Genomic DNA, 25,530 nt, shown 5'->3' on the forward strand with positions numbered 1-25,530 from the left:
TTAGATTACATGGTATAAATTACAATATCTTTGTGACATAAATTTTTTTGCAGATGTAGTAGAGCCACATTTTTTCACATCTCTTTATCAGTGTTCCACACTGATAATAAATGCACCCACACTACAATCATACTATCATGCTGCAAAATGTGCAATTCAGTTAACAACACCCTGACTATTTGCTCACAAAGGTTTCCAGAATGCACACATGCACAAGTTATTGTTTGCTCCATGATCAGTTTAGCGTTTACAAATACTATATAAATGCACACATACACATGATATATGTATATATATATATATATATATATATATATATATATATATATATACATATAGGGATAAAGGAATGTTTGGATGAGTTTCAGTTTTGACAAACTGTATCTGCAGCGAACAATTTCCCCTATATAAATACTACCTTGCTATGGAAAAAATCAACACATATTTTATTTTGATATATTCAAAATATAGTCTCATTGAATATGGCAAATATATTTGCACTGTTTTGCGAAACTACTTTTCACACAAAGTGTACATAATGTAAGTAGTTTTGTACAACTTATTTTGCTTTTTGTCAAACAAGTGCTTCTCTAAGCCTGCACCAGTGGCATAAAGGGCTAAATCCCTGAATATAGCCTAGGTCAGCTGACATCAACTAATGCCATGGGGGCAGTCAAGAAGGATGGGTGTGACCATGCTGGAGAATGGGCAGGGATTTCTGCCAAGCTCATGTCACATTTCTAATTACAGGGCCTCTGCAGGCGAATGGGGGCTCATCATGTAAGTATGGAGAAAGGTTTAAACACAAAATGCAGTAATGCAAGTACTTATTTGTGCACTATTTTCTCTTATTTGATTAATTTCCCCAGCAGAGTTTTTAAATTGTCTTTTGCCATTCCAAAACTTTGCTTCTGATGATCTCTGTCATCCAACATAGATATTACTCAGTCCACCAGCTTCCATATTTGCTAGCATGACAGTTATTCTACCAGATGAAAAATGATTTTTGCTTTCTTGACTCTACCCATCTTAGATTTTTGCTTGGAGTTGGTGACATTCATCAATGTGCCTAGTTGGCATTTCGTGAAATGAATTCTATCTGACTTTGGTTACATTTACAAAAATTATATTAAATAAAGACACACCAGACAAGAAAACAAGTTTTGTGCTGTTTATTGTTTTAACTGTACAGAAAGGCATTGCCTGGTGTATGTCCATATATCTCATCTGAGCATACTCAGTAGTACCTACATTTATTGCATTAGCCATTTTGTTAGAAAGCAAGTGAACTGTGTTAGTAAACAGCATGAAATGATGACATGAAAATTTTGAAAGGCATGGAGGAAATAAGGAATGGGAAGGCTCCTAATGCTTTACACGCATATTTCTGATAAAAGTGAAATTAAACCAATAATGTAAATGAACAAGCCACATTTCAGGAACAAGGTGGGAAAGGTAGAGATTGAATAAAAGATGGGGAGAAGATGGGATATGGGTGGCAGACAAACTGAGGGGGTAATTCAGTACATATTCAAGAAAAAAACTGAATCAGAGAATGAGCAGCAGATATGGGGATCCATTCTCAGAAGTAGCGTGCAGTTCAACACAGGTACTCACGTATGCCACAACCACTGGAATAAGCAAAGAGCCAGTCAGGTGAAGTAATAAACCAGTCACTGAAAGTAATGAGACAGTCATGGAAAGTAATGAGCCAGTTAGGGGAAGTAATGACCCCATCAGGTAAAGAAAAGTTTCATTTGGATTAAATACATATTAATAGACTTAGAGGAGCATATATTTCCTGCTGGAATCATCTTATGTAACTATGCATTTCTTCAGCTAAAGTACGAGCTATCCACTTCTTCCACGAGTAAACCGTGCATACCATATGTTTACTGACAATGACCAAATGATTTGAATAGTACATCCCTTCAGTAAACTCAGGATAAACATTTTACATTTAATCAGAGCATAATAAAAAGTCCCAGAATGTTATTTGTTAAGTGTGATATCCTTTGCTCAGTTCTATCCGAAAATGCTGTCTACTTTTGCTAAAATGACATCTCCTACAATTTTAAGGATGTGGCAATATAACGGTTAATCTGCTTCCTATTAAAACATTTTAAGACAAGAACAAGGTAACTTAACATGTACTTTTATTATTATTTTATTATTTTACATTTGTTTATTGGGAATGTCTGATTGGACACAGGTCCTTTTTCAGTGGAGGCCAGGGTAGAAAAGCACAAAAATATCATTGTATAAATTGACAAACTAGCAATGGCAATACATAAGTAAATAATACAAATAATCCAAGCACAAGCGGGGGGATTGCCAATAGATAATCCAAGAGAAAAGTGCAAAAAGTACTGAAAATAAAACTTTTTATTATTAGCTGGTCCAACAGGTAACCAATACACGTTTTTTGATCAAACTTCTTCTTCTTCAAACAATAAAAACTCTTGAGTATCAAATTTAAAATGCACTAACATAATCAATAAAATCCCAAATAAAAAAAAAATAAAATAAATAAAAAAAAAACTGTATTCTGTGTACTCTACCATACTAAACATACATACTAAATACTTATAAATACTTATACAGGTTTACCACTAATGCCAACAGTAGCCAACAGTGAACTGTAGTACTTGATAAAAAAAAAAAATAAATAAATAAAAAAATATATATATATATTTATTATAGATATAAAGTTTTAATAATTAAGGTAATATGGAAATGTAAATGTTTTAATTTTTTTTTTTTTTTTTTTTTGAAAATTTGCCAGTGAGTCTCCTTTTGTTCCAACCTTTCCTCCCCCCCCCCCCCCTGTTCCTAGGTATACTTTCTTCCCACAAAAAAAAATATATCTGCTGTATCTGGTGTTTGTGTGTTTGTACAAAGCGTTGTTTTTATTTAGCTTCTATGTGGTATTGCATATGTTAATATCCTATAAGTGTAGTATCTGTCTTGGCTCTGTTTTTGCAGATATGGCATGATGGCATTCTGTCCAGATATACTACTCCTTGACTGTTGCAGTTGGAAATATTCCTATATATTCGACTCTGATGAAATTATTGTTTCAAGGCTTTGTCATCTTGTGTTATGTAAGGGCATTGTGTATTGGCACCGTGATTATATGTCACATTTATATGTCCCCTTATGTGTTGTGTGTTGTTGCTCTCTCAAGCTTGCTCCAACAAGCTCTTATATTTCTGCCCTACTTGAATTTCTTTTGCATTTCAATTGGGCAGGTTGTTGAAATGCCTTGAATGTTTCCCATTCCTGTCCATTAATATACAATAATATTCCAATATCATTGGGATTGTTGCTGTCGAAATGTGATGAAGGTTTGTTGTATCTTCCCTGTTTTGTGTGTCTTCCTGTGGCGGTGGTGTACCTACCTATACCATCTTATGGGTCTTTATCTTTTTTCTTGTATTGGACTTGGCAACTAATCTGGGTACTTTGTAATGAACATGTCTCCTCTCTGGGGACACTAACACATCAGGCTGACATTCTGGAACTGTGCTTGGATTATTGCTTTTGGTGTTTTCTCCCTTTTTTGCTTGTTGCTATAAGCAAATAATAGTATTTATACAATGAGGAGAAATACAGTTTACCAGAGGTAACATCAACATTATACACAGAACAAAACTAAATTAGATTTTAGCAAGTTGCTGCGCAAGTGAGTTCAGGAAGAGTAGTATAATAGCACACAATGAACAGCATGTGGTTACCTATACAGAGGGTATAATAGCACACAATGAGCAGTATATGGTTACCTATACAGAGGGTATAATAGCACACAATGAGCAGTATATGGTTACCTATACAGAGGGTATAATAGCACATAATGAGCAGCATGCGGTTACCTATACAGAGGGTATAATAGCACACAATGAGCAGTATATGGTTACCTATACAGAGGGTATAATACCACACAATGAGCAGTATATGGTTACCTATACAGAGGGTATAATACCACACAATGTGCAGTATATGGTTACCTATACAGAGGTTAGTATTAGCCAGGAGAGTTACAGTTTCATAGCCAAGCATTGTTTAAGTTAGTTGTTAGTAGCTTTTTAAATTGTGTGCATTACCTCTTTAGACCTTGATGATATTCCTTTGGCAATTATTTGGGCTAAGCCAAAGGATATTCTAACAACCATTGTCACGAGTGTCAGAAGTGAAGGAGAGAGCTATCAACCCAGATGCCTAAGTCCCTAAGTACGTTTTCATATTATAGTCATCGGATGTCTATACAATATGATGAGGGGCAGGCTTGTCTATGAAAACTGATGATACTACACTTTTTAGCATTTATTTTTTGCAAATTTTCAGTACAACAGTTTTCTAGGGAGAGTTCATTCTAGAGGACTTGAGTATCATAGTGAGATGTAACAATAGCTCTAAGTTTGCAGTTCTCTGTAGACTTTGTTAGCCAGAAGTCTTGTCTCTTTGTTTTGAGATCTAAGGAGTAAATACAAGCACCAAGCCTTGAGGGACACTACTAGTCTCTCTCATACTTTCTAATGAGATACCTGCTACTCACATTGTGTGGGATGGGTCTGTCTTTCAGCCAGTTTGGTATTCATCTTACCACATATGAGTCAACTTTTAAAGCATTTAGCTTTTGTATGATGTCAGTATGGGCAATGGTGTCAAAGCCCTTGACCAGATTAACATGTGTCATATGCACTATATAGCCATCATCTACAGCCTCCATAACCCTTTAGAAGAAGTTTATTAGATTAAGTAGACAGGATTCACCCTTCATAAAACCAAACTGTTGGGAGTCAAGTCTAACAAAATTCTTGATATTGCAGTTCATGATGTCAGTTATAATACATTCAATGGCTTTGTGGATAAGGCTTGCAAGGCTGATAGGTCTGTAATTACCAAGGTTGGTTGCAAGGGTGACATCACCTCTGCAGGGACTCACTCTTCAGTGAAAAAAACAAAAAACAAAGGAAAACTTTGCTCAAACAGTTTGAGGTGTGTGTCTGAAGGTCAAGTTTAACCCTATTAATTAAGCAATTATGTATATTGTCATTTTCCACGAAGGAAGTATTTTTGTCCTTGGTTAGTACTTTCAGTAAATTATCTTTAGAGTTAGATGTAGAACAAGGGATTCAGACATTTTGGGGCTTTGAATAGAAGTCATTGGGATGAAGCTGGCACAATTGTTTTGGGAAAAATATTGGCAATAGCAACTGGGTCAGAATAGAAGGAATCACTATGAATACTTGTTGAGTAATGCAGGGTATTGTTATTTAGTTTTCCAACATGGAAAAAGAAGGATTTATAATTGCCTTTGGCTTCAGAGGCCACCCTATGTTCATGGACTCCTTTAATGGACCTCATAGTGGTTTTCAGATGTTTTTGTAATGCTTTTGATATCATCACTAAAAAGATAGGGTGTATATGCTAAATAATTTAAGAGCTTTCTTTCTTTTATTGTATAGTTTGTGTATTATGATAGGCAACCAGTGTGATTTGTTTTTGAAATTCCTGTGATACTTGATACTGACAGGGAAATGAGGGAATGCTAACTTTATGCATTTTTAATAAATGTGTTCAGTGTTTCTTAGCAAACCTGCTGCTGTATTAAGTTCAGGGAAGGTACAGTCACTGGTCCTAGATGATAAGATACATAAATTGAACACCTTGCCTGTTCAGTTGCAGTTGTCTATTTTTACCCTTATTTTGTCTTATCTGCTTGCCTCTGACATCTGCCACATCCTGCTACTATATGCTATGCCAACTGGATACCCCTTCCTGTTGCAGATCTATCTCATTCATTTTCATCAGAAACTAGGTAGATCACAGTTTCGGAAAATGTGACGCTGACTACCTGCAATGCTCTGAGAAACATTTTTCCATCAGCTTCCCAACAGAAAAATTACAAAGTTTAGGAAATGTTTGAAAAATGGAATCTGTGACTGGATGAAGGCAGAGGGGAGGTTGGGAATGAGGTTTATGAGAAAATAGGTGAATTGACAGTGAGGTAAGTCTGAAACGTTTGAAGGGGGGTTGTGAAGGGGCACGGCTTGTGTTGCAAACAAGAAGATATTTGTCACACATGAGCTCCTTATGGAATCAGCAATTCCATGTAATACCTTTGCTGCCAAATATAGTGTAGAAGGTACTGGCTAATTAGAAGAGCAAGCAACAAAGAAAAGAGCTCCATAGATATATTTACACTTCACTGAAATTCCTGACTGCTGCCTGTTATTAATCAGGTAGCAATGTTTCAGTGGTAAAGGTAAATTTTCACAATGCTGAGGCTGTGAACTAAAAAGGACTGTGTACAGTATGATCTTATCCTGAACACCAAAACACAACAGCAATCATAGCCAAGATTAATACTTTGAATGGCAAGAAAAATAATTTATTTAGAGTTTTCATCCAATTATTGAAGGACTTCATCAGAATGATCATTAATTTACAAAGCATGAAAATATTTCAAAATCAAAAGAAATATGTCATCAATCAGGAAATTACATCATCAAAATATTAAACAAAAATGCAAACATTATATAATACATCTTGAAACAGATAAATACAAGAATACTAATAAAAACTAAGTGAATATAACAGCAGAATACCATTAATAGAGATATATTAATTCAACCCTGGGGAAGATCTGTCACTGAGCCATAATCGCCAAGTCATTTTTCTATCCTCAGCAATGCCCACTCAGTTTCCACCCCTTATATTTCATATTAATTTATTTATTTGTTTACATTTGTTGACCGGGAGCGTCCGACTGGATGTAGGTCCATTTTCAGCAGAGGCCCGGGGAGAAAAGCTCCACAGTTAAAATATACAGACAGTAGTTACACTGGATTTACATAGCAATTAACAATTTGATTAACATAGCAATTAACAATTACAAACATAGTTACAGATGAAGAACATAGTACATCAGTAGACAACTAGAATCTTTATCTGCGAAGTACATAACAGACATTAACAATTGTTACAATAAGAAGTTCCTGCTGTATAATAAGTAGTAGGCTTATGAGCATCCAAGCTTGCTATAATCAAGGTAGGTAGTGGGGTGGAAAGAAAGGTAGTGGGTGGGTGGATGGGGTGGGTGATATTAGAGTGAGAGTTGCAAGGGCATAGCCAGCATGTTTTTAGGTGCGTTTTTAGTAAAGTTTTGAAGTGCGTGCACAATGGTACAGAGGTAATTGTGGGTGGGAGTTATTGGCCTTAGTGATCTGCAAGTGATTTTTGTTGCTGGATCTTAGTGGTCTGTTGGTGCGATAGGGTTGGAGTAGATTCTGGAGGGATGGGACATTTAGTGGATGGTTAACTAGTTTGTGGGCGAGTGTGAGTTGATACCATTGAAGGAGGTGAGGGAGTTCAAGCCAGCCCAGTTCAGCAAGTGAGAGACAGTGGTGACTATGGTAGGATGCCCCTGTGGCGAATTTGCCGATTTAGTTGTAGCAGGTCTCTAGCTTGCTTAGATCGCATTGCCTTAGGTTGGTATATATTGGAGAGGCATAAAGTAGGGTGGAGATAAGGTGGGAATTTGCTACTGAAATCTTTGCTGCTTTGGTGAGAAGTTGCTTATTTCTGTATAATGCTCCTAGTTTTTTGTTGACTTTTTTATGGTCATGGATATGTGAATGTCAAATTTTAGTTTATTGTCTATTTCCACTCCTAGCAATTTTGTGTATTCTGTTGGGTGTATAGTGGTGTCTTTTACTGTGATGTTAAGGTGAGAGTTGTTTTGAGTATGTTTGGTGGGTTGGAAGATGAGTAGTTTAGTTTTGTTTGGGTTGAGCATTAATTGGGCATCGGATAACCAAGTTTCAACAGAGGAAAAGGCTTCCTGTGTGACTTTTTGCAGTTTGGGTAGGGACTGGGCTGAGCAGATGATGGTTGGGTCATCTGCGTATTGTATGAGTGTGCCATGTTTGGTGGCAGAGGCTAGATTATTGGTGAAAATAGAGAAGAGTAGGGGTCCAAGGATGGATCCTTGGGGAACCCCTATAGAGACAGGGTAGTTGGGGAGATATGTCATTCTGCCAAACAATGGATTGTTGGCAGTCAGACAGGTAACTCTGAAACCAGTTGGTGACTGATTGAGAGAAGGATAGGTTATTGAGGACAGAGATGAGCTGTTTGTGTGGGACCATGTCAAATGCTTTAGATAGGTCTAGGAAAGTAGCAGAGGAGAGATAGCCATTGTTTTTATGCTGAAGGATAGTGTTAGTAAAGGAGAGTAAGGCAGTGGTGGTGCTATGGTTTGGTCGGAAACCATGTTGAGTATTGGAAAGGATGTTGTTAGTAAGGAGGTAGTCTGAGACCTGAGAGTGAATGCATCTCTCTGGTATTTTGGAGAGTGGAGAGAGAATAGCTATGGGGCGGTAGTTGGTTAGTTCTGTGGAGGGGCCACCTTTGTGGAGGGGAATTATATGTGATACTTTCCATAGTGTGGGAATGTAACTTTCTGACAGAAATTGGTTAATCAAGATGGATACTGGGTAGGCCAGATCATCAGCTGCGATTTGCAGCTATTCACTTGGGAGGTTGTCTGCTGCTAATTTGGTGGGCTTAAGTTTAGTTAAGAGTTTTTTTATGTTGGAGGTAGGCACAGGAGAAAAAGAGAAGGCAGTGGGGAGATTACTAGTTGAAGGTGTGGGTTGGAGGGGAGGGGGGTTGTGTTGTGTAGTTAGTAAGAGTATGGTTTGTGTGAAGTGTGTGTTGAATGAGGTAGCAATATTTTTGGAGGAGTGAGGGATGTTAGGAGGAGGGGTACTGACTTTACCTGGGCGGAGGATGGAGTTTATGGAGGACCAGAATTGTTTGGGGCTGTGTTGGGAGGAGTCTAGGGCAGACTGGTAGTATTGGAATTTGTCCTGTTTTATTAGCTTTTTGACTCTATTGCGTAGTTCTAGGAATTTCTATCTAGTTGAGGAGGTTTCGGTTTTGTGCCAGTGCTCCCAGGCTTTATCCCTGTTTTTCATTTCTGACTTAGTGGTTTTCTGTAGCCATGGGGAGGGCTGTGCTTTGGTTCTGGAAAGCGTTATGGGGGCATGGTAATTAAGGATGCTCAGGAAGGCAGTATTAAAAAATTCAACTGCGTCATCAAGACTGAGGTACTTTAGAGGATGCCAGTTAATCTTTTTGAGGGATGAGATGAATGTGAGTTGGTTAAAGTTTAGTTTTTTACGTATTTGATGGTAGATGACAGGTTTAGCTTGGTATAGGTATTTTTTGAGTAGGAATGTTGGGGAGTGATCACTGAGGCTATCTGATATGCAGCCTGTTATATATAACTGGGGTCTCTTACTGACTAGTATCCAATCCAGGGTAGTGTGCTTGTTGGAGTTTTTATTTATCCTGGTTGGCAACTGGATTAGTTGGGTGAAGCCAAGAAGGTTTACATGATGGGTTGGATGGTTGCCAGAACAGGATTGCCAGTCAATATCGAAATCACCTAAAATTATAGTTTCTTGGGGAAGATGGTGGGTAGACCAGCTGAGGAGGTTTTCTAGTGGAGGGATGTTTTGGCCAGGTGGGTAGTAGCATCCAATTATGTTGATGGTTTTGTTTTGGTTTATTTTGAGGTTGGTATATATTATTTCTTCATTGCCTATTTGTGGAGCTGATGATTTTAAGATCTGGCTGTTTAGATGCTGTTTAAATATTATAGCTGCAGCGCCTCCTTTCTTGTTTAACTGGTCTACTCTTAGTATGCCGTAACCGGTAGGGAGGATCTGCTCACTGGTAATGTGAGGTTTTGGCCAAGTTTCTGTCAGGTGACTATATCTGGGGAATACAAGTCTATGGTGGCATGGAGTTCATGGATTTTGTTGGATATACTTCTAATATTTAGGCTTAGTAGAAGGAAGTCACTTGGCTTTCTATTGGCTGTGATATGGAAGAAGTTGTGGATTCTAGTCTGATTATGAAGATTGGGGTTGGAGATGGTAGGGCCAGGGTTGGGGTGTATGTCTCCACTTAGGGCTAGTTTTGATATGAATGAGGTTATTAGTCTTCTCAGTTTTTGAATGTGTTTGCTTACTAGGGAAACTTTATGATTGTGCTCTGTGGGTAATAGGTATGGTGGGAGGGTTACTATGTTAAGTTGTAGGGATGCTTTATGTTTGAGTAATATAGTTGCTAGAATATGCGAGGGGTGCATAGGGATGGTTCTTGAGTTGATGGGAGGGGAGCTGAGTGAGGGTGAGACATGAGTGGTGGTGTGAGTAGTAGTACAGTGGTAGTGATTGAGTGGGGGAAAGATGGAGTTTTGGTAGGATGTAAGATATGCAAGGAGAGTGCATGCAGTGAGCATATGTGTGGTATGCTTATACATGTTAGCTGAGGAGGAGTGATAGTAGCGGGAAATGGTGGAGGTAGTGTTAGGTTTAGTGCCGTGGTTGGCTATTGGAAAGATGGGAGGGGTTTGTGAGTGTAATAAAGGTAGGACCACTGGGGGCGGGAGAGAATAGGGGGCTGGAAACAATCAGGTAACAGAGTAAACTGATAAAAGAACATATGATCGTGAATGTGGAGACTCAGGTAGGTACCCTGTATTTCCACAAACTATCAGTTAGCTGTGCCCCAGTTCAGGCAGTTTTAATAAGTTTTATGGCAGAGCCGAGCATGAGGTGCTCAAAGGGTGGTTGTAGTTTTAAAAATGGTGTCTGCCACAGGTAATATTTATTAACTTTGGGATTGGCTTAAGGTAGTAAACAGGGAAGGGGGAGGGGGAGAACAAGGGTGTGAGCAGGCAGTTCTTTTGTACTTCTGCTAATGAGCCAAAGCAAAGACAAGTTTGTGTTTAAGAAACAATCAGAATTGTCCAAGGACTGCTCTGAAACTGTAAGTCATTTCTTAACCATTTCTCAGGTGGAAAAACAGGATAACCTTGTATCAGTAGGCTACTGTGGTCTCAGTTTAAATTAACAAACACACAGTATTTATCAGTTATGGATACTATTTGCTAACAGAAGGGAATAAGAGAGAAAATGGAAGATGAGTGTATGTGTGTGGGGGGGCTCCTTACAAGCCAAGGCAGAGGGCTCTCCAGGGGATAATGAATATTGGATCAAACAGGTAGACACGTTCTCAAAGTTTTGCAGACAGTTCAGACCCGGACTGCGCTTTTCTTATAAGAATGATAAAGGTGGTACCGCAGTTCAATACTTAGAGTGGTGTTAGGTTCAAAGTTAACTTTAGCTGTTTGCAGACAGTTCAGACCTGGACTGCGCTTTTCTTATAAGAATGATAAAGATGGTACCGCAGCTGAATACTTAAAGTGGTGTTGGGTTGGAGAGACACTGAACTCCTCATGGGGCCTGTAACAGGGTGGATTGTAGTTTTCCATATTCACATTCCAAAATAAAATAGTGTATAATTTAGAACCCTGAACGTGCCCTGGTGTGTTTATAAGTTCATAGGTTCATAGGTTTATATTAGGTTAACAACCAGCATGGTCTTTACAAGCCTAGTTGGGAAACCCAACCCAGTTTTGTCCACAAGTTCCTTGGATGCTTATATGGTGGATTATGAAAGTAAAGCAGTAGTTAAATGATATGTGGGCGAGTATGTTACTTGAGGATTACCTTATTGACCTCTGTCCATTAGATAAAGTCCAGGAAACATTGTGCCTGTGAGTTAGAGGTAGTGTACATTTCCCAGTCTATAGAGGGGTAGTTAAGGTGGCCTATGAATAGGGTATTTGGTTGGATGATGCACACCTCTAGTAGGTCTAGGTTCATAGGTTCATAGGTTGGTACTAGGCCATCAGCCCTAGGGCCTGTACAAGCCTAGCCACAACAATTCCCTGGCTATTTCTTCCCACAATATTTACTTCCCTAGGTAAGAGTTGTGAAATTCATGGGTCATAGAGAGTGACCTGTAGCTGGCCAGAACATGGTAGGGAACCTTGCCTGTGGAGACTTGGATGTGGATGAGCTCCAGGGCGTCATCCTGTTTAACCAATCATATTACACTGCTCATGTTGTGATTTTTAAAGATGCAAATATGTTCATTATATTTGACTTTGTATCTCCTCCCAGCTTACGAGTATAAATTGCTTCACAGGTGCTACACGTCATAAATCACACATGAGGTTTTACAATTATAGTCGCTGGTATATAGAATGTCTTTATATTAATTATCTAGGCTGATATTAGGTCCCTTGTGAATAAATTGACACTCGAGGCAAGAACTACATCTGATCATATAATTACTGGTAAATGTCAGAGAACACTCAGAAGTGTCAGTTTTGACCATGGCCTAAATATTCTCACTCAATTTATAAGTAAAGTGTGGTACTAAATCATGTTTGTCTACAGCCACCTTAATATTGGATACCAAATTAACAGTTAATGGAAATGATGCTTCTTATTTTATGTGATTCTAGAGAAAAAGTGAAAACTATAGCTGTTATGTATATGGATAAAACATTGTTATTTCATCAATTACCACTAAAACTCATATTTAAAATCCTAGAATCACTAATATGCTTTTTATACTGTTAATGAAGTCAAGTGGATAACTTCTATTTAAAAATATACCGCTTAAAATGTCAAATTTATGATAAAATAGCTTGTCATCAAAATTTCAAAAATTAGCCTTGATGATCTAACCATCTGCCCCTTGACAATATAATGTTTTTGTTTAAAAGTATGGCTGCTATTCAAATGCAAATACGCATCATAAAAAGTTGGTTTATGATAAATGACAGATTTAAGCCTTTCAGATGCAGTTTGTATAGCATTTGATGATATAATTTCCTAACTGACAATGTAATGTTCTAAGATTTCGATATTTATTCACGTTCTGTACAATGTAAGTTTTATTCTGATGAAGTTCTTCAACAGTTGGATGAAAGCACTAAATAAATTCTAAACAAGAAAGGCTGGCTTGGAGCGAGGCAAACAGTTGACTTCAGTGTAATGTCCAAATTCCAAAAAGAACACTTCGATACTGTAGTGAACAGATACCTCTTTGATTCAATGGTGAATAAATACTTCTTTATTGATATTAAACAAATTCAGACAAGCGCTTTCACTATAACTAGCTTCCTCAGGTCTATATGGAATAACACAAGGACTGCTATATATATACAAATCTCACTGTCAATTAAACAACTCATTTTACATTTAAAAGGGAAATACTTAAAAGTATATATCATGTATATCGAACATGCTTATTCAAAATAATTCTACAGGGCATGTATACATATATGCTAAATTAAAATAATGCATTTATACAGAATAAATAATACATTAGTAAATATCTATGCATATACTTATATTTATGTATATTAATATGATGCATTCCTGATAGTATCTTATGATTCATATATGTAAGTCAACAATAATACATAATAATAATATATACGTACCTAATAAAAGATAATAAGCTTCTAGATTTAATATAGTACTGGTATAATATAAATTAACTTTGTTAAAATCAATTCAATGTTTCATGTATATATAAAACCATAAAAAATATATAAAAAATGTTACATATGACTATATATTAAAGTGCATTTTGTATGAGTACTAATAATAGCATGTCTAAGACATGCTAAGAAATATGATAAAAAATGTATATATATATATATATATATATATATATATATATATATATATATATATATATAAAAATTTTCAAATATTTATGTACATATTTACTTATACCTAGATACATATCATGTTATATAAAACACCTTATTTAATTTTCCTCCTCTTTCTTAGTCTTGGTTTAATGGATACTCTTTCATTCAAACCTGACCCATGATCTGCCCTTAAGCGTATGATCCAATCATTCTCTCTATCCTCAGTATGGTTGTTAATATCTCCTCCTCTCACATTGATGGGTATAACTTCCAATACTCTAAACAGAAAATTATGTGATGGGTCATTATCAATCACATGTTTAGCTAGGGCATTATTAGGGGACCCTTTCCTTATGTTGTAAATATGTTCTCTGATACGATCCCTGAATTTGCGGTTAGTCTTGCCTACATAAAAGCTGGCACATACTTGACATACAGCAAGATACACTATATTACAGGTCATACAATCAGCTATGGTTGTTGTTTTAAAATTCTTTCCTGTATCCGGGTGTACAAAGGTTGAAATGGTATCTATATACATGCAGAAATTGCATTTACCACACGGTGTAGTATTACCTAACTTCCTACTGTTACTGCTCACATTGGTATAGCATAACATCCTCTTAAGGTTCTTTTTGTTCCTATACTGGAATTTCGGTGTATCACCTACAATATTCTTGATATCCTCATCTATTTGAAAAACAGTCCAAAATCTACTTACAATGTTCCTGACTATATACCAATCTGATGTATATGAGGTCATAAATTTCACATTGGCGGTATTGTGTATCCTCATATCCTGTTCACTTCCATATGCCTGTGGTCCAAAATATGGTATGGCAGTAGTACATCTTAACTTAGGTACATCTTTTAGATTACTATCTATTTCTTGTCTATCATAGCCTCTCTCAAATAGTCTGTCCCTCAGACTATGAAGTTCATTACCAAAACCTTCATTAGTAGGGTTAAGTCTAGATGCCCTTATTCCCTGTCCTCTCACAATATTTTTGAAGACAAATGAGGGGTGCATACTTGATCTCATTAATAAAGAATTGCAATAGCAATTCTTTCTGAATATGCCAGTATTCACCAAGCCATTTGGTAGTCTCTCAATATACAAGTCCAGGAACTCTATCCTGTTCATAGAATAGTTCATGGTAAATCTAAGAAAATCAGTCAAAGTATTTATAGTTTCTAAAAACAACTCTAACTGCTCCACTGTCCCTTTCCATAAAATAAAAACATCATCTACAAAATGTCTGAAAAATATTACATATTTTTCATATAGCTCTGTCTTGTACAGGATATTTTCCTCCCATCGGGCCAAAAACATGTTTGCGTAACTATTAGCGCATGGTGTGCCCATTGCAACACCATCCACCTGCTTATAAGTAACATCATCAAACATGAAAATATTATTATCAAGTACTAGTTCCAGAAATTGTAGAATTAAATCTATCTTCATTGAATCATAGTTACTATGCTCTTTTAAATACTCAGAAATAAAAGTCAGGCCTAACACATTCGGTATAACTGTGAACAATGACTGAATGTCAAGAGTGACAAATATACATGACTCTATTTCAATTTGTTCACCAATGCAACCATACAAGTCAAGTAAAAACTGTTTAGAATCTCTAAGGACGTACCTATTGTCATTTAGTATTGGTCTAAGATTCTTTTCAATATACACAGATAAATGTTCTGTTATCCATCCTCGTCCTGAGACTATCGGTCTCATGGGAGGATCTTTTAAATCTTTGTGGATTTTCGGAAGTCCATGCATGATAGGTATGAGAGGATCTTTGATGAACAAATACCCATATAAATCTTCGTCTATTAGCTTGCCCTGATACAAATCCTGTAACATGTTCCTAATTGACCTAATTATATTTTCTATGGTAGATGGTAGGATAATTTGATAAAAACTATCATCCAACATCTGCTTCATAGCTGTATGGTAGTGGTCAATGTCCATGACTACCACTCGTCCTCCTTTGTCTGCAGGCCTGACTACAATAGTGCTGTCATTCTGCAAGTTCTTGAGACTTAGTCTTTCACTATGGGTAAGATTATCAATGAAATGATATTTACTACCTTTTTCATTATAATATTTATGTAGTTCTTCTTCAGTCAAGCGCTGGTATGTCTCTATAACTGGATGATTGACAGGAATAAAGTCACTTAGTTTCTTAAATGTGAACTTTCTGTCTGTGTGTGGTATAGAAACATCATCCTTGAAAATTAACTTCAACATGACATTTCTGCAAAACATTTTAAGATCTGTTACTGTTTCTGTGATAGTACTACTACTCCTGGGTATGAAATTCATTCCTTTACTTAATAGATTGATGTCATTGTCAGTTAATACTCTGTTAGATAAGTTATACACTGATTGACTCATTTTTTCCACATTTTCTTCAGCATTTGATTCTGTGGGAACTCCTCGGAATATTTCCATTTCTGACGTCCGCGACTCATAGATCGCATACGCCTGGGACCTTTCTCCATCCTCACAGGGAGGGGAAAAGAAACATTCAAGTCTGTATCATGGTATGTCATTATCTGACTACCTTGAACTTTCCGTCTAACAACTGCACTGTTGTCAACATTATCAACAGTTGGTTTGTTTTTAACCACTTTTACTACAGGATATAAATTAATTTCTTCCTGCATACTAGGATGCATAATATGTATTACATCATTAGAGTCATCCATATGGTTCTCACTATTCATATCTTTATTACTGTCTCTAGGATGAACTTCCTGCACAACAGTGACTTGTGTGTCTATATTATCTCCGTCTGAATTCATTAATTCAATGACACAGTGTTCATCTGTTGCAACTCTCAGCTCACTATTACTATTATTTATATAATTCACACTCTTGCTCTTATCTACATCAGGTGTGTCTAACTTATCACATTGACTACTATTATCGACATGAATAATGCCATGAGTATTAGAGACATTTCTACTAATTAAATCATGATCACATACCTTGGCATTACCATTATTGTATTTAATGCCACTTTTGCCTGTTGTTCTATTGGCATAATTTGAGTTCATATTCCTATTAGGCCCTAATGTGCCCACATTATCTAATGTAGAATGCTTAGTATTTACATTACTGTTACTATGTGCTATGACACCAGACATATTCATATTTGCATTTGCAGGCATATATTCAACATTGACAGCATTATCATGGTTACAAACTGTGGCACTAACATTGACAGCATTATCATGGTTACAAAATGTGGCACTAACATCATCACCACGATTATTATTATGATTGTACCTAGGCCAAGTGAACACATGACCTAATTTAAAGTCGTTAAGGTCCCTGTTAATTTTATGCTTCTTCTGCTGTATCAGCTTTCTCTCTAAAGCTGATACACTATCTAGTACATTTTCAAAAAGTGAAGAAACAATACCTTCAGGGAACTCTTCAAATATAGTTGAATGTTTACTATTTATGTCCTGTATTAGCACTTCTTCCTCTGGTATGAAAAAGTTAATTAGTAGCTCCAGATATTTGCGACTAAATTCAATATTTAATTTCTGCCACGCCAATAAAAGTTCAGGATAATCACGCCCTTGACTGGGCATGTTAAAAATGCGTAGCCCTCGTGGTATAATATTAGCATCTAAACAGTACCGCAAGTGCATGCGTTGTACCTGCAATCTTTTCAGTTTGCAAAAACTCCATTCCATGCTATCCAAGAGTTGGTGTAGACGCTCCATGTTTGTTTCCCTCAGATTGATGTCATCTCTCGGCGTCAATGCTTCAAGGCGCCAAGCCGAAATAGCTGTGCAGCTCAAGTATTGCTTAAAGCGATTGTGTAATGGTCCGTTCCTCTGGTGTGGTGGTCCGTTCCTTTGGTGTTCACCACGAGGAACGTAATCAAGTTCTATGCTTGCCATTGTAGGAATTGCCACAAAAAAGTGCCAAAACAATGAATAACTCAAACAAATGTTCAAGTGTTGGTGTCCCAAATAACTGTCCAATATTAGTGTCCAATATTAGAGTGCTGCTTGCTTCATTAACTGTCCGGTAAAATATTAAAGTACTGCTTGCTCCGTGAGGTGACTATAAAACTAAAAGTCAGATTAAAATGAAAAATCAGTCACCTCTGCGAATGAACGCTCACAAGCCAAACGGAAATAAAGTAAAAACTAAGCAAGAAAGGCTGGCTTGGAGCGAGGCAAACAGTTGACTTCAGTGTAATGTCCAAATTCCAAAAAGAACACTTCGATACTGTAGTGAACAGATACCTCTTTGATTCAATGGTGAATAAATACTTCTTTATTGATATTAAACAAATTCAGACAAGCGCTTTCGCTATAACTAGCTTCCTCAGGTCTATATGGAATAACACAAGGACTGCTATATATATACAAATCTCACTGTCAATTAAACAACTCATTTTACATTTAAAAGGGAAATATTTAAAAGTATATATCATGTATATCGAACATGCTTATTCAAAATAATTCTACAGGGCATGTATACATATATGCTAAATTAAAATAATGCATTTAAATAAATTCTGTTTTTGTCATTTAAGGTATTAATCTAGGCTATGATTTGGGTTTTCTTATTATTTTTTATACCATATGTACTCCATTCTGTCTTTGTGGTTAGTTTGAGTGTTATCTTATATCTTATCCCGCCTAACCTACACCATTAGCCAAGTTGAACTGAGAACCTGGAATATTTGGACCATGTTTTATTATAGCAATAACCCACACCTGGGTGTGGGTAATGCTGGATGTACCCACGGTTGGTGTGGTTTGGTCACGAGGATGAAGCTCGAGTGGCCAAACAAAGCCAACCATGGGTAAATCCAGCATTACCCACACCCAGAAGTGGGTTATTGCTATTATACAATGACATTATTTAAAAAAAAAAAAATTACTTTTCTTAAATAATGGCATTGTATAATGCCTTCTTGCTGCCCTTCCGTAGCTGTCTGGTATTCTGTGGCAGTTCTGATGTACTGCGCATGCATATGCCTATGCAAGTACATCAGAGCTGCGGGCAAAAGCAACAGAGAAAGCAAGATCTCTGTTGCTTTTTACAAACTGTTTCGCTATGTTAAATGGGTTTAACATAGCGAGACAGCTTTAAAAAAAGCAACGGAGAATCTCCATTGCTTTTTTAAAAGCTGTCTCGCTATGTTAAACCCATTTAACATAGCGAGACAGTTTTGAAAAAAGCAACGGAGAAAGCAAGATCTCCGTTGCTTTTTACAAACTGTCTTGCTATGTAAAGGAGTTTAACATAGCGAGACAGCTTTATAAAAAGCAAAGGAGAATCTCCGTTGCTTTTTTTAAAGCTGTCTCGCTATGTTAAACTCGTTTAACATAGCGAGACAGTTTGAATCAATGGAGATCTTGCATTCTCCATTGCTGTTAAAAAAAAGAGTTATAGTAATGGAAAAAGTTTGGGCGAACGGACCTTTTTCCATTACTATAACTCTGATTTACAACATGCACGCTGACCTATCAGCATGCACATTTTTGAATATTAATCGGGAGTCGTTGTATAATATAATTTAACCAGAGGAGATTCAACATTTAGATCTGACAGCAAACATGCACCAGGGCATTATAAGCAGGAAAGGGAATGTTTCTTTTTCTAGAACCTGTTTAAATGTTCTTCTGTGGAAGCGCAAATAGTACAGACACTTACTAATGATACAGTTAGTTTTGCCATGGTTCATTGACTTAAATCCAGTCAAAGCTATAACCAACTGCAGTTTCATCCACATGAAAAAAGAGAAAAATAAAGGCTTTTTTAGACGAGGACAAACCCTTGCATCTTTTAAGTGGGGAACTTCAGCATTTTGTCATTCAGCTTTCAATGTGCTTAATGGCAATTTTCTATATTTATATCTGAATCTTACACTGACACAAATGTTCTCCAAGAGGGGCTGACACAGACAAACAACTGGTGTCAGAGCCATGGATTAAAACTAAATGCCAAGGAATGCGTAATAGTATCCTTGGGGAAGTCATCCATCGCTGGTAACTATCATATTGACAACACACCCCTTAGAGTTGACCCAGTAATCAGGGACTTAGGGACTCACATAGATAGTAATCTAGCCTTTGATCATCATGTGTCTACAGTGAAGAGGAAATCATTCTATGCTGCGCAACTTATAAACAAAGGTATGGCATCTAAGTCCAAGGAAGTCATAGTTTAACTGTACTTGGCATTCATTAGACCTATCATTGAGTACAATGCCCCCTTTGGTATGTACCTAACCTGGCATATCCAACAACTGGAGCATCCACAGAGGTTCCTTACTAAAAGAATACAGGGCATAAGTAATACGTCCTATGCAGACTGCCTCAAGGCCCTATCCCTGTATTTTGTCTCCTACAGGCTTTTGAGGGGAGATCTATACCTGGCGTGCAGGGCATTGTCAGAACCCATTCTGATGAACCTCCTGCATATCCACAAAACTAACAACACAAGAATTACCAGTTCTAAAGACTTAAACCTTGCGTATGCATCCCAGAGACTACCCCATCAATGGAACAGGCTCCCCATCCATGTGAGGCAGAGTTCCTCCCTAACCCAATTCAAGTGCAACTTGGACAACTGGATTGTGACTCAAAAGTTCATCCCTGATTTGGCACCTATGCCTCTAATGCAAACAGGTAATCTGTAAGTGGTTCATCTCCCAAGCCCATGCTTACACTTATCAAGGGAATCAGGACTTGTCAGAGATTTGGGATGCATAGCTAGGCTTAAAAAGGCCCTTGTGGTCATTAGCCTAGTAAAAACCAATGAACCTATGAACCTATAAGTTGTTTCACCAACAGCTGTATTGCCCAGTAATATATACTAACAACTGCCTGTTTTACTGTATGTGTCTGTATACATATATATTCAGGTACATATATGCAAGTTATTTTGAGTTTGAATCTAAAGGAGCTCTAATATGAAGTGGAAATGAAAACTTTTTTAAAAATGAGATGTAGACCGATTTGCCATTAAACCATATAGAGTTTGTTTCATCAACAATGCTCTGAAATCTTGCATTATTTGCACATATAGAGCTTATTTTTGCTTTTGCATTCAACACAATTAAGGGATGCTCTCCATAATACGGAATGTCCACGGGATTTGAATTGCCCTCTCAGTCAGTGTCAAAAGTAAACTATCAAAATGTTTACAAAGTTAAAAATGACAAAGAAACTTTTATTTGAAAACTGGAGTAAGTTGTGCATGTGTGTATGTGTGTATGTGTGTGCGTGGGGGGGGTGGGGTGGCGGTAGGTACTCTTAGACCAGATCTGTAAATAGGGCACAGAGAAGGGGGACAGCTGCCCTAAATACATTGTTAAGGGACATGATGAGCAGTTGTCAATATGGTACAACTGTAGTACTGGTATCCTTGCAAGAAGTAGCTAGTGATATTGCAAAATCTTAAATGAATGATGACTGTAGCAATGTGTTTGTTGCAGTTACAGTTTTCTTTTTGATCCTAAACTTTGGGAAAATCTTTTTTTGGATTGAGCAGGGTGCCAGCATAAGAAACTGGCCAGGATGAAAAATGACCTGGCTACACCTCCCGCTTACTTATATAAACCAACCCCAGAGTCAAACAACTATGGTGAAAAAAGAAAAATTGTCCACAGTGAAGACAATAATCATAGGTAATGTGCAAAGAAGATAAAATGTTATAGGTTCATATGTTCATAGACGGTTACTAGGCTAACAGCCCTAGTGCCTTACAAGCCTAGCCATATTTATCCTGAGTTGCCTCAATTGTCGGTGGCTAGGTGAGCAAAATTTGCACAGGTAAGGGTCTATGATAGTTAATAAGACTTCCTCTGTCCAGGACAGACATGGGCACTACCTCAGGAGGGAATTTGCGGTAACCCATCCATTGATCTAGGTTGTGTTTGAAGAGGGTCAGAGAGGGGCTCTGTTTCATGTGAACTGGAAGCTTGTTGCAGAGAAGTGGCAGTCTCTGGGAGATGTATTTATCTCTCCAGCATGACCTGTTCATGTCAGAGGCTAGGTTAAGATCCCTGGGGCGAATGACCTTTGTGCAGTTTGAATTATGTATGTGTAGCATTTTCTATCAGGGCCAGGTCAGACACTACCCTGTAAGCCAGGTACAGGTCACCCCTTAGGAACCTGTAGGAGAGAGAATACAGTGAAGTGCTTCCAATCTTACCAGATAAGACTTGTTTTGAGTACCCTGTAATATCTCAGCGAGAAACCTCTGTGGTCTCTTCAATACTTGCAGATGTCTGGTTATGTCAGATGAGTCTTTAGACTACAGTTTAAACTTTGTGATGAATATGAAATTAACATCTTTTCTGTTGTGTTGTCACCAGTTATACAACCTTCATACTACAAATGTCCTAAGTGTTTATATCTGGGTTATGGAATATATGAAGTGCTACTCCTTCTGCCAGTATACTCAGATGGTGTACTGCTATCCACTAGCTATCATGAGCTTGATTCCAGTATACTCAGATGGTGAACTGCTATCCACTAGCTATCATGAGCTTGATTCCAGTATACTCAGATGGTGTGCTGCTATCCATTGGATGTCATGAGCTTGATTCCAGTATACTCAGATGGTGTACTGCTATCCACCAACTATCATGAGCTTGATTCCAGTATACTCAGATGGTGTACTGCTATCCACTAGCTATCATGAGCTTGATTCCAGTATACTCAGATGGTGTGCTGCTATCCATTGGATGTCATGAGCTTGATTCCAGTATACTCAGATGGTGTACTGCTATCCACTAGCTATCATGAGCTTGATTCCAGTATACTCAGATGGTGTACTGCTATCCATTGGATGTCATGAGCTTGATTCCAGTATACTCAGATGGTGTACTGCTATCCACCAACTATCATGAGCTTGATTCCAGTATACTCAGATGGTGTACTGCTATCCACTAGCTATCATGAGCTTGATTCCAGTATACTCAGATGGTGTACTGCTATCCATTGGATGTCATGAGCTTGATTCCAGTATACTCAGATGGTGTACTGCTATCCACTAGCTATCATGAGCTTGATTCCAGTATACTCAGATGGTGTACTGCTATCCACTAGATATCATGAGCTTGATTCCAGTATACTCAGATGGTGTACTGCTATCCATTGGATGTCATGAGCTTGATTCCAGTATACTCAGATGGTGTACTGCTATCCACTAGATATCATGAGCTTGATTCCAGTATACTCAGATAGTGTACTGCTATCCACTGGATGTCATGAGCTTGATTCCAGTATACTCAGATGGTGTACTGCTATCCACTAGCTATCATGAGCTTGATTCCAGTATACTCAGATGGTGTACTGCTATCCACTAGCTATCATGAGCTTGATTCCAGTATACTCAGATGGTGTACTGCTATCCACTAGCTATCATGAGCTTGATTCCAGTATACTCAGATGGTGTACTGCTATCCATTGGATGTCATGAGCTTGATTCCAGTATACTCAGATAGTGTACTGCTATCCATTGGATGTCATGAGCTTGATTCCAGTATACTCAGATGGTGTACTGCTATCCACTAGCTATCATGAGCTTGATTCCAGTATACTCAGATGGTGTACTGCTATCCACTAGCTATCATGAGCTTGATTCCAGTATACTCAGATGGTGTACTGCTATCAATTGGATGCCATGAGCTTGATTCTCTGTTTTGAATCTTTCTAATGTGTGAATGTTGGATACCACCAAACAAGCACAAATCATTTATGTGACTGCACCCAATGTCTATGAAGAAAGTGGGATGTTTCATTTCTGTTATTTAACTATCTGTACATTTTGCATTTTATTGAAAAAGCGTTTAGAAAAGCTGAAGTCAGAGTAAAAGATTTGACCTAGAAAACTGTGGCTCCACACTCTAGTGCAATTGACACACTGAATAAAGTTTCCCTTGAGAAAGAAATGTAAATAAAAACAATGCGCGTTTTCTGCTATAGCAATATTTGCAAATTCAGAAAGATACGTTTTGTACTGTTTTTTTAAATATATCACCAGTTTGCATCAAACAATCTGACTTGTGCTATTGTTTTTACCAGGACTTTCTGACAAAATATTATGGTATGGATGCAACCAAAGGCCGAAGTGACAAAGTCATGGAAGATAAACTCAAAGAAATGCAAATGTTCTTGAAACTGAATGTCACTGGAAAGTTGGATAATGAAACAGTAAATGCTATGAAGAAACCAAGATGTGGTATGCCAGACAAAGGACAATATTCCACATTCCCCAATAGTCCTAAGTGGTCAAAGTCAACAGTTACATACAGGTACTATCATCAGGCAACATCACTTTTTTGATAGCCATGTATTTTATTACATCTGTGATTTGAAGCAATGAAAAATATTTATTCAATAATCTGCACAGCCATATTGGTCAGAACTCAATATGGAAGTACTCAGATATTCACAGCTTTAATTTTATGTATATAGTTAAACTAGAAGACAAATTAAATAAACTGCAAATGTGAAGCTTTTGCAAAGTATTTACTATTCATTCATAGATGCTAATACAGACAATGGAATGTTTGTTTGAAAGGTAGTTTTCTCAAACAGTTTAGTTAAAGGCCTTCTGCTGTTGTCAGCACACTCCACCAACCAGAATCTGTGAGGCTGCTGGCTCCATGTTGCATAGAGATGGAGCCCTGATTGCAGCCCAGACAACTTGGTGCCATTTAGTGAACCAAGTCTCTGAGGGCTTCATTGAGTGAATAAGGATTGAGCAGCATGTTTGCTAGCTTACTTTCTTCAGGGGGAGAGAGTAGGTTTTCCATCTAAGGGCTAACAGTTCTTGGTTGAGATACAGGACAGCAGTCTGGAGGCAGCTGCATTACATACTGAGTAAGACAGAGGGAAGGCCTTAACAAAAGGCCATTCACAACTGTCAGGAAGTCACTCTAAAAGATGCCCTGATATCCTCTCCATCTTTCTGCTTTTCAGGTACACTAAGCTTTTCCTTAAGCTGCACAGGTACCTAACATGCAAGAACAGCAGATAACTGAGGACTCTGGGATATGGCGATGGCAGACATCAAGAGTAGGGCCAAAAAAGAAAAAGTAAAAAATAAAAAGTAAAAAATAAATAAATAAATAAAAATAAAAAATAACATAACATAAAAAATAATATCTGAGGCTGATTTTAAGGCTGTTAGAATTTGTCATAAGTTTGACACTGGTAAAACCTGTTCTTGGGGGGGTTTCCTGACCACAGGACAAAAATGTTACAAAATGTAAAATAAAATACAAAGAATACCAAAATTTATAAGAATGTAAATTATTCAGTTCATGTCACTGTAGAGCATTGTGGTGAGTTTTATCATCAGTGGTATTATTCATTCATTCATTCACTCATCAAAAAAGTTCTTGTCACTGTAGAGCATTGTGGTGAGTTTTATCATCAGTGGTAAAATTCATTCATTCATCATAAATAACAGAAAACATGGTAATTTCCACCTTGTAACTGCTTACATATTTAATCTTTTAATCTGACCTTTTCATGCTCTAGACCATTTATTGTGAGACATAATATATAGCACTGGTGTGCTTTTCATTGAAATTAATTGGTAAATGTAAATAGATGGAACATGCAAGGGGTCATTCAGTTTATTACACAGCATTTGATCACATAATTCCTGAGAGAGGCATAGCTGATCAAAATATATAGCTGCTGCCTTGCTTGGAGTTTACCTTACCCCAAAGTTATAATACATAACTGGCTGCAATAAAATTGTAAGCGGAGTTTTTGAGCTCATCCATCTATTAAAAATAATTTTATTATTCATTTTTTTCTTCAGTAAATGACATTTCTTTTTCAAAAAATTGGCTTTTTCTGAAGACATCTGTGATTAGTCAGGGTTTCAGTTAATCCACTAACAATCCATTCAATGTGTGTTA

General features: G+C 37.2%; 1 protein-coding gene across 1 annotated transcript in view; it reads left to right on the plus strand.

Moving 5' to 3' along the window:
- The window catches only part of LOC122802036 (collagenase 3-like), a 108,312-nt gene that overhangs the window by 7,464 nt on the left and 75,318 nt on the right, over window positions 1-25,530 (plus strand). Inside the window, exon 2 of the mRNA XM_044071768.1 lies at window positions 23,678-23,907. Within this exon, the coding sequence (XP_043927703.1) occupies window positions 23,678-23,907 (230 nt within the window). The remainder of the gene's footprint in view (window positions 1-23,677; window positions 23,908-25,530) is intronic.

Source organism: Protopterus annectens, chromosome 5.part0 (assembly GCF_019279795.1).
Source record: "Protopterus annectens isolate FY-2018-M chromosome 5.part0, PAN1.0, whole genome shotgun sequence".
NCBI classification, from domain to species: Eukaryota; Metazoa; Chordata; order Ceratodontiformes; family Protopteridae; genus Protopterus; species Protopterus annectens.